At 43.5% G+C, this 11501-nt stretch overlaps 1 protein-coding gene across 1 annotated transcript; it reads left to right on the forward strand.

Annotated features, from left to right (window-relative positions):
- Window positions 1-8268: 8268 nt before the first annotated feature.
- On the forward strand, window positions 8269-10557 carry PtA15_6A7 (uncharacterized protein; the record flags this gene model as incomplete). The annotated part of the gene is made up of 3 exons (XM_053170542.1): window positions 8269-8428; window positions 8498-10444; window positions 10526-10557. 3 exons carry the CDS (start codon window positions 8269-8271, stop codon window positions 10555-10557), a joined length of 2139 nt encoding a protein of 712 aa, XP_053020934.1.
- Window positions 10558-11501: the final 944 nt, after the last annotated feature.

An 11501-nucleotide genomic window follows, 5' to 3' on the forward strand; every position in this document is an offset into this window, starting at 1 on the left:
TCATGTAGCTCTTGCATTTACATTTGAGTTTAATTAGAATAACAGAATAAAATAGGGAAATTGATAATTCAATTTACCTAAGAGCAGGTACTAGGCCGCTTTCTACTTGAGATTGAGAATTGGTTGGTTTAGATAGAAGTAGCAAAACCATATCAGATCCTGCAATCACTGTGATTGGATCTATGTTGATGATACCCATTAGTCATCTCATTGATATCTCCTTGGTTTTAGAGTTTTCTTTTGAGCCTTAATCTAACAACTTGTTTGAGCTAAGTGAATCTTCAATTTCATTTGGTGAAACGACAAAGTAACAATGCAACGTTTTCTGAACCAGAGTGACCTTGCATCAGTGGTAGTCTTTTGTTATTGCTTTTATTGATTTCAACTCAAATCACTAACCGGTGTATTTTCCTGCTCTTTGAGCGGTCACGGTGTGTTTGGTCTGGTTGTCTTTGACAATTTTGTCTAAGAAAAACATGATAGGGTTTTAGCTCCTATCTTATCAGCTTTAATTGAGATCTCTGGAGCCGCTTACCTTTGGTGCTAGCTGATATTCTCTCAACTTGGGCTGGAATTCTCCTGAGGCTTAACCTTGCTGCTCACATGCGTTGGATCTGCCCACATCAACAAGATGAATTCAGTTTCACAACCCCGCAGCGCTGGTATGGACTGCAGAAGTGGTTTGCTTTGATTACCAGTTTCTGCAGCTGAAATAGCTCCCAGAGTCTTCCTCAATTGATGAGTTTGACACCGTTCACCTAAGCTGGAATTCTCACACATTTAATCCTATTAAGGATTTAAATGATTAAATAATAGCCCCTTAAGGAGTTACCTCCTTAAAAGCCAACTTTCTACCGCGTCTAAAAGATGCACTATACACTGCAGTCACTTGTGTAGCTAGAAGACTTTGTGTCTTGGCATCACTGAGCCTGACACACCCCTTCATATTTGAAACTTGACAACAAGAAGTAGTATGCCTGCACATGGTCCTTGTCAAATGATTTGCAAGCCAAATCAAAGTTCAAAATCTTGAACTTATATTTTTTGATCACTTGGTGCAATCAAGATTTTTTATCAAAAAAAAAAATACAGAAAAATAAAGAACATGTAGATGTATTATCTCAGCCAGGTTAAATGCCACAGTAACTTACATGTACAAAGTACCTGTAATTGTCCACATTACACATAGTACACTCCTTTACGTCTTTATTACATATATACATCATTAAATACAAGCTTACACTACCCCAAAAAGGAAGGCAATGATTGCACATTCCCATGCTGAAACATCTTGATACAAACAGTTGTAAACAGAACAAATCATACTGAAACATGTGTTTTTCCTTTTTATTATATGTTTCTAAATTTGGCCCTACAAATATCATATATGTATGATTCTCACTTCTACCTTGAATGTCAGTGAGCTGCTAGTCCAGACAGCGCAGCAACTGAAAAACCCGCTCCAGAGATTGGTTCCTTGAGACTCTCCTCAAAGGAGCGCACTTAGCCGCAGCTGGTCATTGACAGATGACTGAAAGGTGTCCAATAATCAATCTGCATAGTACAAGTAAGAGGAATTCCTCCAACTTGAAGGATTCCTCAGAGTTGTTTGTGGTATCAAGCCTGTCTACATTTTTTTCAACAACAATTGGGGCCTTTCCATCAAAACTTGACACTTTTTCTTTTCTTTCTTTGTATGCTCACTCAACCAACACCTCTCTATCCCTCTCATTTATCCCTTTGCACTCGCCTACTTGGCTCCCTCGCCTCAATCATCTTTGGGGTCTGTTTGAGCCACCCACCAGGTAATCCCAACCGGATTCCCTCTTTCCTCTCTCCTCTCTCCGGCGTAAGGATCTTATATATCCCAGCAAGACTCTGCTCTGCTAGGCCCCTCTAACCCAAGAGGTGTGGCTACTCCTCCCGCATTGACGGTTGAGTAGAGACAGACTTCAGTCTACTGTTTAGATATTCCACACTTTGCCAGCGCTAGTCCATTCAATACTCAGTATCTTCTCATTCAGAGTACGGTCACTTTAGAGACCTACCCTGAAATTGAACAACACCAAAATTTGTGCATTTCATATGAAGATGTGTAATTGTTTATGGCCTTAAATTAACAACTCAGGATTCTGACTCTCAGGCAGTTCTTTACACTGTTGCAACCCATCTGAAATGTTGAATGGGGGCTGCACAGATTCTTAGGAGACGGAACTCCCATTCTCCTATGCTCTTGGAAGGGAAGTTGGATTTGTGAATATTTTCTTTCTTTTCTTTTCTTTTTTTCCTGGTGGCTGGAAGGATGCTGGAAGAGATCCTCTCAGTCACAGGTGTGAGAATAAAGGATGGTTAGTGGGTAGAAATGACCACTCTCTGCCTTCTTTAAGAATGCTTTCATCCAGGCTGAGTGATTATTGATGTCTTGGCTCTGCACTGCTACTTTGCTGCTCTGGTAGACGGAAAAGTGAGAAATCAAAAGTTTTTTCTATAACATATACTTACTCACCCTAGGCCTCAAGATACCACCAAATGGACCTCAGAAATGGATTCTATGGCCAATTCTACCCTTAGTCACCACTGGAACCCTGCTGGATTGGAAGTTGCACCCTCTTGGACCCCTCATGGACACGGCCATCCCCAGTGATCAACTTGTCACACCCCTCAATTCACCTTTCCCAAGTATACACATACTCATACCCAGCCAAACGCATACTCTTCTCTATCCTACTTATATCCACTGCATATGCTGTTGAGTTGTCTGTTAGTCTGCTACCATGATGTATCACCACAGTATGGAGGGCTGTCGGATCGACCCATGAGCACTACCAACCAACCACCCAGCTGGCAGCCACAAGCGTATGTAGCCTAGTTGGTAAAGGCAGCACTAGTATGTGTCTCGGCATAGCTGAGGTCGTGAGTTCGACTCTCACCAGACACATCTTCATTTTACAGTCTCTACAGGTTATGAGCCCAGAGCTACCTGAGCGCTACTCGCTTACAATAGAGACTTGATGAATTTGTGAATGCTTACTTGTAAGACCACGCAAACCCCTATAAGCCTACATCTAGATCACAGGTTCAATCCCTACGCTGATCATCTTTCCTGGGTCTCATTCCCACTCTCTCTTGGGGTCAATCCCCACTTCCCATCATGTAGCAAGGGGGGGTGTTGAGTTGTCTGTTAGTCTGCTACCATGATGTATCACCACAGTATGGAGGGCTGTTGGATCGACCCATGAGCACTACCAACCAACCACCCAGCTGGCAGCCACAAGCGTCTGTAGCCTAGTTGGTAAAGGCAGCACTAGTATGTGTCTCAGCATAGCTAAGGTCGTGAGTTTGACTCTCACCAGACACATCTTCATTTTACAGTCTCTACAGGTTATGAGCCCAGAGCTACCTGAGCGCTACTTGCTTACAATAGACACTTGATGAATTTGTAAATGCTTACTTGTAAGACCACACAAACCCCTATAAGCCTACATCTAGATCACAGGTTCAATCCCTACGCTGATCATCTTTCCTGGGTCTCATTCCCACTCTCTCTTGGGGTCAATCCCCACTTCCCATCATGTAGCAAGGGGGGGTGTTGAGTTGTCTGTTAGTCTGCTACCATGATGTATCACCACAGTATGGAGGGCTGTCGGATCAACCCATGAGCACTACCAACCAACCACCCAGCTGGCAGCCACAAGCGTCTGTAGCCTAGTTGGTAAAGGCAGCACTCTAGTATGTGTCTCAGCATAGCTGAGGTTGTGAGTTTGACTCTCACCAGACACATCTTCATTTTACAGTCTCTACATATGCAGGGGACCAACTCCATTTCTTCTGTGTTTGACATGTCCCTGCTTTGTTTATGCACCCCTTGCAGCTGTATGCAGTCTTCTGACCCCATTTCTGCACTCCTTGCATTAGTCTGATACCCTTTATGCACCCCTTGCATGAGGTACCCCTGTATTTGACACTTCCCCACTTTGTTTATGTGCTACTTGCATTAGTATGACATCATCTTTCATTTCTTACACCACTTTTTGCCTGTATTTAGTATCTTCTGACACCACTTGTACACAGCCCACCAGATAAAATATATCATCCAGGGTCCCCCTTGTAGCTAAAATCCCTCACATTTGTTTATATAAGGAGCTCTTTCCTCCCCAGTTATTTTTCCTCAGTTCAGTACCCACCAGTTATATAGATACCAACCCTTAGCCATTATTACAACCTGTAGCCATCATTACAACCCGTAGCCATTATTACAACCCGTAGCCATTATTACAACCCGTAGCCATTATTACAACCCGTAGCCATTATTACAACACTTAATTTTATAACATACCATATCATCCCTCAAACCTGCAATTACAACTGAACTCACTCTCATATTCACATATCTCTTGGTTGACATATCACATGCTTGTCAGGAGTTACCCAGTTCCTGGTTCAACTCCCTACTGAGACATATAAACTTCTCAGCCTAGGCACTCTTCTCAACTTTATACATATATCACCCCCTTGAGGACCTGTGTTCAACCCCCACCGGAATCATCAAGTCAACTTTCACCCTTTTCACTCATCATAAACTCTCACATCTTTCACATACCTGTTATAAAACAACCTTCTCTGGAACTAGAACAGACCTATCACTTGATTAAAACTTGTTAAGTTTACCTTGGTGGGTCTTGTTATCTTATAGCAAAAGGGCAGAGTTTGCACCTCTATCATACCCTCCACCATTTAGCAAGAGGGTTTCACAACCAATTTTGAGTCTTACACCGCTAGCCTTCAGTGCTCTTCAAAGAGCCTGATCTATAGCGTAAGACTCCTTAAGTGGTGAAGCTCTGCACTCCGCAATAGCAATCAATTGAGTAAAGCAAAATAAGGGTCATGTCAAACTCTCCTAATACTCTCATACCTCCGTAAGTCGTAAGTACAGTGATGAGTAGTTTGTAAGATGATGAAAAAGAAAAGACCAAAGAAACTGTGAGCCTCCAACCCCCTCCACGCGCATCCCCGTTACCACCTAATTTGGCAACCTGAAACTTTCCCGCACTAGTCAGTCATCTCCACCCAATTTCCACATTTCATTGTCCCAGGCTCCACCCCTCTCCAACGCCTGACCTCCCACAACCTCTGTCTAGCCACTGCCAGTTGGTCTCTCACCAGCACCTCTGCCCCAGATCCACCCACTTCAGCTGTCCTGGCTCACCCGCTGGGGCGCTGCTGCTATCAGTCCCTGCGTTTGGTCCACCACAGTCCAGCCCTGCCCATCTGATCTGGTCCGCCACCCAATCCAAAATCCGCGGTCCGCAATTGGCATACTTCTGATCTGTGCTTTTCCATCCGCAAGCAACTTTTCATAAGCTGTTTTATCATGCTTTACTGACATCATCCTCCGTGCTTATGTAACAAAAATTCACTCTGAGCTCAGCCATGTTGAAGTGTCAATCTAGCACTGCTTACATATCCAATCACCATTGGAGGCAACATCACACATCATCATAAGCATACATCTACTTTATTCAACTGGATCATAGAAATGTGTACTTGGCTCAATGGTTAGAGCATCTCTGATGAATGTTGAGTATGTGAGTTCAAGTCTCACAGGACACCATGTTGTGGGTTCAATAACCACTTCACTTGGACCTTTCTTTTCACTTGTTCAACATAAGTTTGGTTTTCAGGGCAGGCCAGAAGGGATTGGAGGAAGGACACCAACACAGGCTTGGTTGCTGGGGTCACAGGGGGCGCTGGCAGACAAGTTTTGAGTATTTAGTCAGCATTCATAACAATGTCAGTTGGCACATTGTTGGTGGAATACATGTCTTGTGTCAGCCTTAGAGCTAGCGCAGCTGGCCTAAAGTCTGCCTTTTTCTACTTCATTATACCTAAATGTATTTATATCTTTTTCACCTTAAGACATAAGGTTGTTTTGACTTCAGAGCCTGATTTTTCATGCAATTTTCACCCTAGTTTGCACTGATCACTTTCCAATATCTCTACTCCTTCATAGAGTTTGTGGTTTGTGACATGCGTGCGCAGCGGCGCTGTGTAGTCACGCCTGAGCGCTTCAAACCACATGTACATGTGTGATTATGCCATTCAACTTTGAAATTTTTTGATCCAGGATCCCCAATGCAGCTGGAGGATACACAGACTTCAGCACACCAGAACCACACCCCAGAGACACCCAGGATCACTAACCAGAGGCCACTTCACTCCCAGTATCACCACAGGATATTGACAGTAAGTACCCTCTTCCAATGACCTTGTTTATCCCAAATTAAACTCTTTTGCTCTTGACTGCTCTCTCCCTGTTACTCTTTCTTTCTTCTGTATCAAAAGATCTATAGGTTATCTCTTGTTAAGACCTTAAAAAACAGAGCAGAGTAGTCACCCTACTTCTGATTCCCACCACCATTCCCTTGGTGTGAGTGGAGACTTTTGCACTCTCTTAGCACATTTGACAGCCTAGATGTTCATTCACCCACCTGCAGCCATTCATATCCAAGCGCTTAGTATAGTGGTTAGTACACTTGACATGGATATAAGAGACATGGGTTCAACTCCCACAGGACACATAATACTTTATGGAGCTTCCCAGTATGTGTAATCAATACCCAGGATAGGAACAAATTCCAAGCGTGACTGACCTGATCTGCAACACATCTCTTGTTGTCAGATTTGCATTTGCCACTTGGTGTTAAACAATTAGCCAAGAAAACTGAACATGAGATGTCACCAATCTGTCTAACCTTGAAGTTAAAAAAAGGATTCAAGGCTATCCAAGGGCACTTTATAGATTTACTCAACCCTTCCCTTAAGAAGGGAGTTGGATGATTGACTGCTCCAATTACAGGTTGAAGAAATTGGATAATTTTTTTTTTTGAAAATGTGGTCCTCTCCACAACAATCTTTCATTGGATGACTTCCCGTTGGCATTTAAAGATCTCTGGATGACCCCCTAAATCCTAAATTGAGACACCTACCAAAGACCCAAACAGCACACATGAAAGCAATGAACTATAGGCTTAGGAAAATATTTTCTGTTTTACTGAAAATTAAGAGATTGGGTGTGTAAATTGAGATCTTGGAAGCTCCCAGATTCGACGGGAAGTCACCTGTTTGGTAAAAAAAGGGAATAATTTGCTCAGTTGAGGGAGGGAGTGGCAGATTACTGAAAATTTTGGGAATTTGGCAAAAAATCAAGTTCTTCCTGTGCCAACATTCACCGCTTGCGGGCGCAAGTCCTCCTGCGTTAAGTTCGGATAGACCCCGTTACAATTCACAATCAGCCGGGGATTCTGACGAAATCTCATGGAGTTCAATAGGCTGAGCACATGTTCTTGTCATCCTGTCACATGTCGGGAAGCTCCGGGCAGTTCTAGTCCGAGCGGGCTTTTTGTAGCAGTACTTCTCATGAGCAGTATATCGTCAAATGACCAATATTAACGCGATTGGGTGCACCGGTATAAAAGTGGCCTAATTAACTGCACTCCAGACCCAACTGTCCTGGCCGAAACTCCCGCCCGTCTATCACCAGGACCGCCTAGGACAGGGACTTAATAAAAGTGGATTGACAACCCTTGAAAGGCCACCAACGTACTTTGCCTTGAGGGAAGTGTTCTGAGGAATGCTGCCAACGGGGAGCCGCGAGGACGTATGTGACAAAACTTTTACAACAGACCTCTACTCCCTCAATTCGTCATATTCATGAAATCGTTTGTATAGCAAGACACGTTTAGTGAAGCAATACACATGTATCCACCATACTTGAAGCCTGGGCCCCACCTGTTTCCTCTTTGCACCGAGCCGCAGTAAAGTTTAATTTCAATTGTTACTTGTTCTAACGCCCTTTCCCCCGGCCTTGCGCAAAGGCCCACCTTGTCTCCGGCACGATAGTCTTCAAGTCAATCGAAAGGGCCAGCTGAATTGACTTATACTGGTAACTGAGCCGATACATTGTATCAGGAAGATTAAACATGCCACATCAGAAAAGGGGTCCACCACTCTAGGGCACGACTTGACCTTCGGGACATCATATTGCTCGATGTGTGTTCTTTCACCATTATACCTTCAAGTCTTGAAGGAGCCTCTTGCCAAAGCACCTAGTACCTCATCCCCGAAGACCTTTATTGACTCAGACTTATGATGCCTCCTTTAGCGGGTTGGAGTACCAGATCAACTTCCCCCCGCGCGCGTAATAATCAACTTGAACTCTCACTTCAACACCAATTATTAAGCTCAAATATCTCACCAAAGACCAGTTTCATGCCGTCCCCGCCAGTCCCGACATGTCTTCTAGATTGTGATGCTCTAGTTCCAACAGAAGCTAAACAGCCAACTGCTTCTTCCATGAATTGTTGGGGTTTTAACCTTCAAGACCCTGAGTCCATCAGAGTAGGGAGTGAACTGGATCGCTACAATGGTGGTAAGTCCAACGAAAAATTTACTAACATGGGTGCTTCTTTTCTTCATCTAATCCCTTCACTATCCGCAGGCGAACAGCATTTGAGAGAAGACTCTGATCTTTTTAAATTTCTATCGATCCCCACTTGCGCGCAAAGCTTAGACTCAGAATTTCCTCAACGTGACACCTCCACAGGTCTATCCTCAAAAACCTATCATTTCAGCAGTCTTCCCTCAGTTGAAGATCCCGCGTCACAGGAGAGGAGGAAGGAATCCAGCGAGGAACGCACGATTCAGCTTGGTCCACATTTGCCGCATGACACCGCAGTGTATGATACATTGAATAGCCAACTCGCTGGTGGTGACCGAAAATTTGCGAAAAACTTGCATAGCGGCCGAGATACCTTCCCGATTGTCACAAGTGCCTGGGACGGTAAAACTGTTAGCCCCAAGGATGCTTTCTTGGATTATGATCACGTTTACAAGAAACTCGAGGACGAAGCTACACGCCGTGCCAGTCATAGCTGGATAAACAATTGCGATATAACACTGAATAAAATGCAGCCCATTGCCAACCTCCCAGAAAATCAATACCATCTGCCAGACGAACCTTCTCTCACTGCGGATTCATCTCCTCCACATTTGGATCAACGCTTCACTATTGACACCAATGGTTCATATTCCTGCAATTCAAGTACAGGAAAGCGGGTTTTGAAATCCCCTGATGAATTAACCGTTTCTCAATTTAGTCTGCCGCCGCAATGTGTGCCAAAAAATGCCATACGTTGGACGCAATACAATACGACCTCTGGATTTCCCTCAAATCTTGAGACGCAATTTTTTTCGGCATGTGAAAAGCCGGCGTCGGCGAATTCTGTTGAAAATATTGAAACCAACGTCTGTGCGAAGGACGAAATGCCCTTTTCAATTCGTCGGCAATCAAAATGTTTGAACACCTCAGCCGATTTGCCTACCTCCGGCCCATCAGAGTTGTTGGCTTGTAACTCTACAGGCATTACTCCTAATTGCGAAGAATTCTCTGCCTCTTCGGAAGACGAAACAAGCACACTAGAAACAGAGACGACCGGGTTGGAGTTGGTTGAAAAGAGTGAGCAACACATTGGCATGCGCCATTCAGAGCAGAAGACTCGTATTGATCACCTAGAAAAATCGATCAACAAGTGCTCATCGATTGCGCAAAACGGAATGAAATCTTCGCACAAACGTTCAAGTCGTCCTAAAGATACAGAATGGTACCAGTTGGACGCTACTTTTGATGAGTTGCCTAGCGAGAATTCCCATTCGATATCCAGGTGTCAGATACAATTCACTGGCAATGATTCGGTCAAACTAAGTGATACAACCTGGCTTGAACCCACATCGTCTCCTGAAAGCGCTTGTCCCTGCAATGCTGTGGAAGGACACGAAATTCCGTTGAATTTAGTGGACAGTGAGGCCAGACTCAATGTTTCAACTGACAATATCGAATCCACTGTTGGAGATCAGGGCTCTGAAGAGAAAGAGAGCGGTAATAGAAGTCCAGCTTCGTCGCTAGCACATGCCAATAAAATTCGCGAAACCAAGACGTGCTCAAAAACAAGTCAGGCGAAGAACGGGGATCAAGTCAGAAAAGGCCGGAGAGCTTGGAGCAGTAGCTATCATACTTTATCGCCCTATCCACGGGTAACTCGGAGCTCCTTCGGGCTTGGCAGCAGCAAAAGCACCGGCTTACGTCAGAGTCCGACCACGCCGATCAATGCTCCTGGGCGTGCTACTCGCAAAATATCAACCCGCGCAGCTCAAAACGACTGCCTGACCAAACCTTGTCGCTCACCCATTCAAACGCTCCAGAACGTCATAGATGACTCATCTAGTAATATGCACCCAACAGGTCCGATCATGTGCGGCCACGTGGACGAAAAAACGGGGGGGAAGTGTGAAACAATGTTCAAGAGACCATATGATCTCGCCAGGCACAAGGAAACAATACATGATACAAAGGGTCCTGGAGGGGATCGCAAGCCTCAATGGAGGTGCGGTCAGTGTGGTGGGGAGTTCAGTCGTAAAGATGCCTTGATAAGGTATGTATGAGGATTTAGAATTTTCGTTTTACTTCTAGTACATCTAAGCTTATCAACTGTAATCTTCTAGACACTGTAGAACACGTAAACACTGAGTATTGCGGTTGCGAAGTTATGGAAGAAGAACATGGATCTGTTCCGTCGGGTGTATTTATTACAAGGAAGGATGCTATTGAACAAATCTGGATGGGGAAACCATTCTAGATATGGCTCAACTGACAGGAAACTCAAAAGTTTATTCTGATTTTTGAGAGAGAGGGGGACGAAATTAAAACATCCAATGTTGTATTTCTGAGGTCTTTCTTGCTCTGTATCTGTAGGTAGCTTCTTTCTGTATCTGTACTTCTTAATCAAATATCAATTATTATTGAAAAATACATGCAACTACCTGTGAAGAAGCTCATTGAAAAAGGGATGCATAATTAATTTCTATGTACAGTGGGTGGACCAATGCTGTAACAGATCCAATACAATATGGTATTGCTTATTTATCTGGATTATTGGATAGGACAATACATGTTTTTTGCCAATCATATATTGTATTGGATATTCCAATACATGTATTTGTGTCAGATTGTGTGCGGATCCAATCAAAATCACTCTGATACATCATGTATCTGTGTGTATTGGAGCGCCATTCATTTCTGTATATTATATTGGTTTTGCAATACAATACAGATAAATGTATCAGCATCAAAAAACAATACAATACAGATACAATACCAATACCTGTATTGTATCTGTTACAGCTTTGGGTGCGCTGAAATGTTTGGCATCAATTTGTTTTTGCAGAAGCTCAGGCCACAGACCTGAAGTCATGGGATTGTCTACAGGGGTGGGAAATAAGTCCCCAAGAATGATTATGACAGAAAAAATAATGACAAATGAAAAAATGAAAAGTGTGAAAATGATCCAATTTAATGCAATTTTCTCAGAATCTTTATTATTGTTCAAACCAAAGAGAGAAAATTAGAGAGCACAGTATGGATTATGACAGGAATGATAAAAATTGAA

Source organism: Puccinia triticina, chromosome 6A (genome assembly GCF_026914185.1).
Source record: "Puccinia triticina chromosome 6A, complete sequence".
In the NCBI taxonomy this organism is placed as follows: domain Eukaryota; kingdom Fungi; phylum Basidiomycota; class Pucciniomycetes; order Pucciniales; family Pucciniaceae; genus Puccinia; species Puccinia triticina.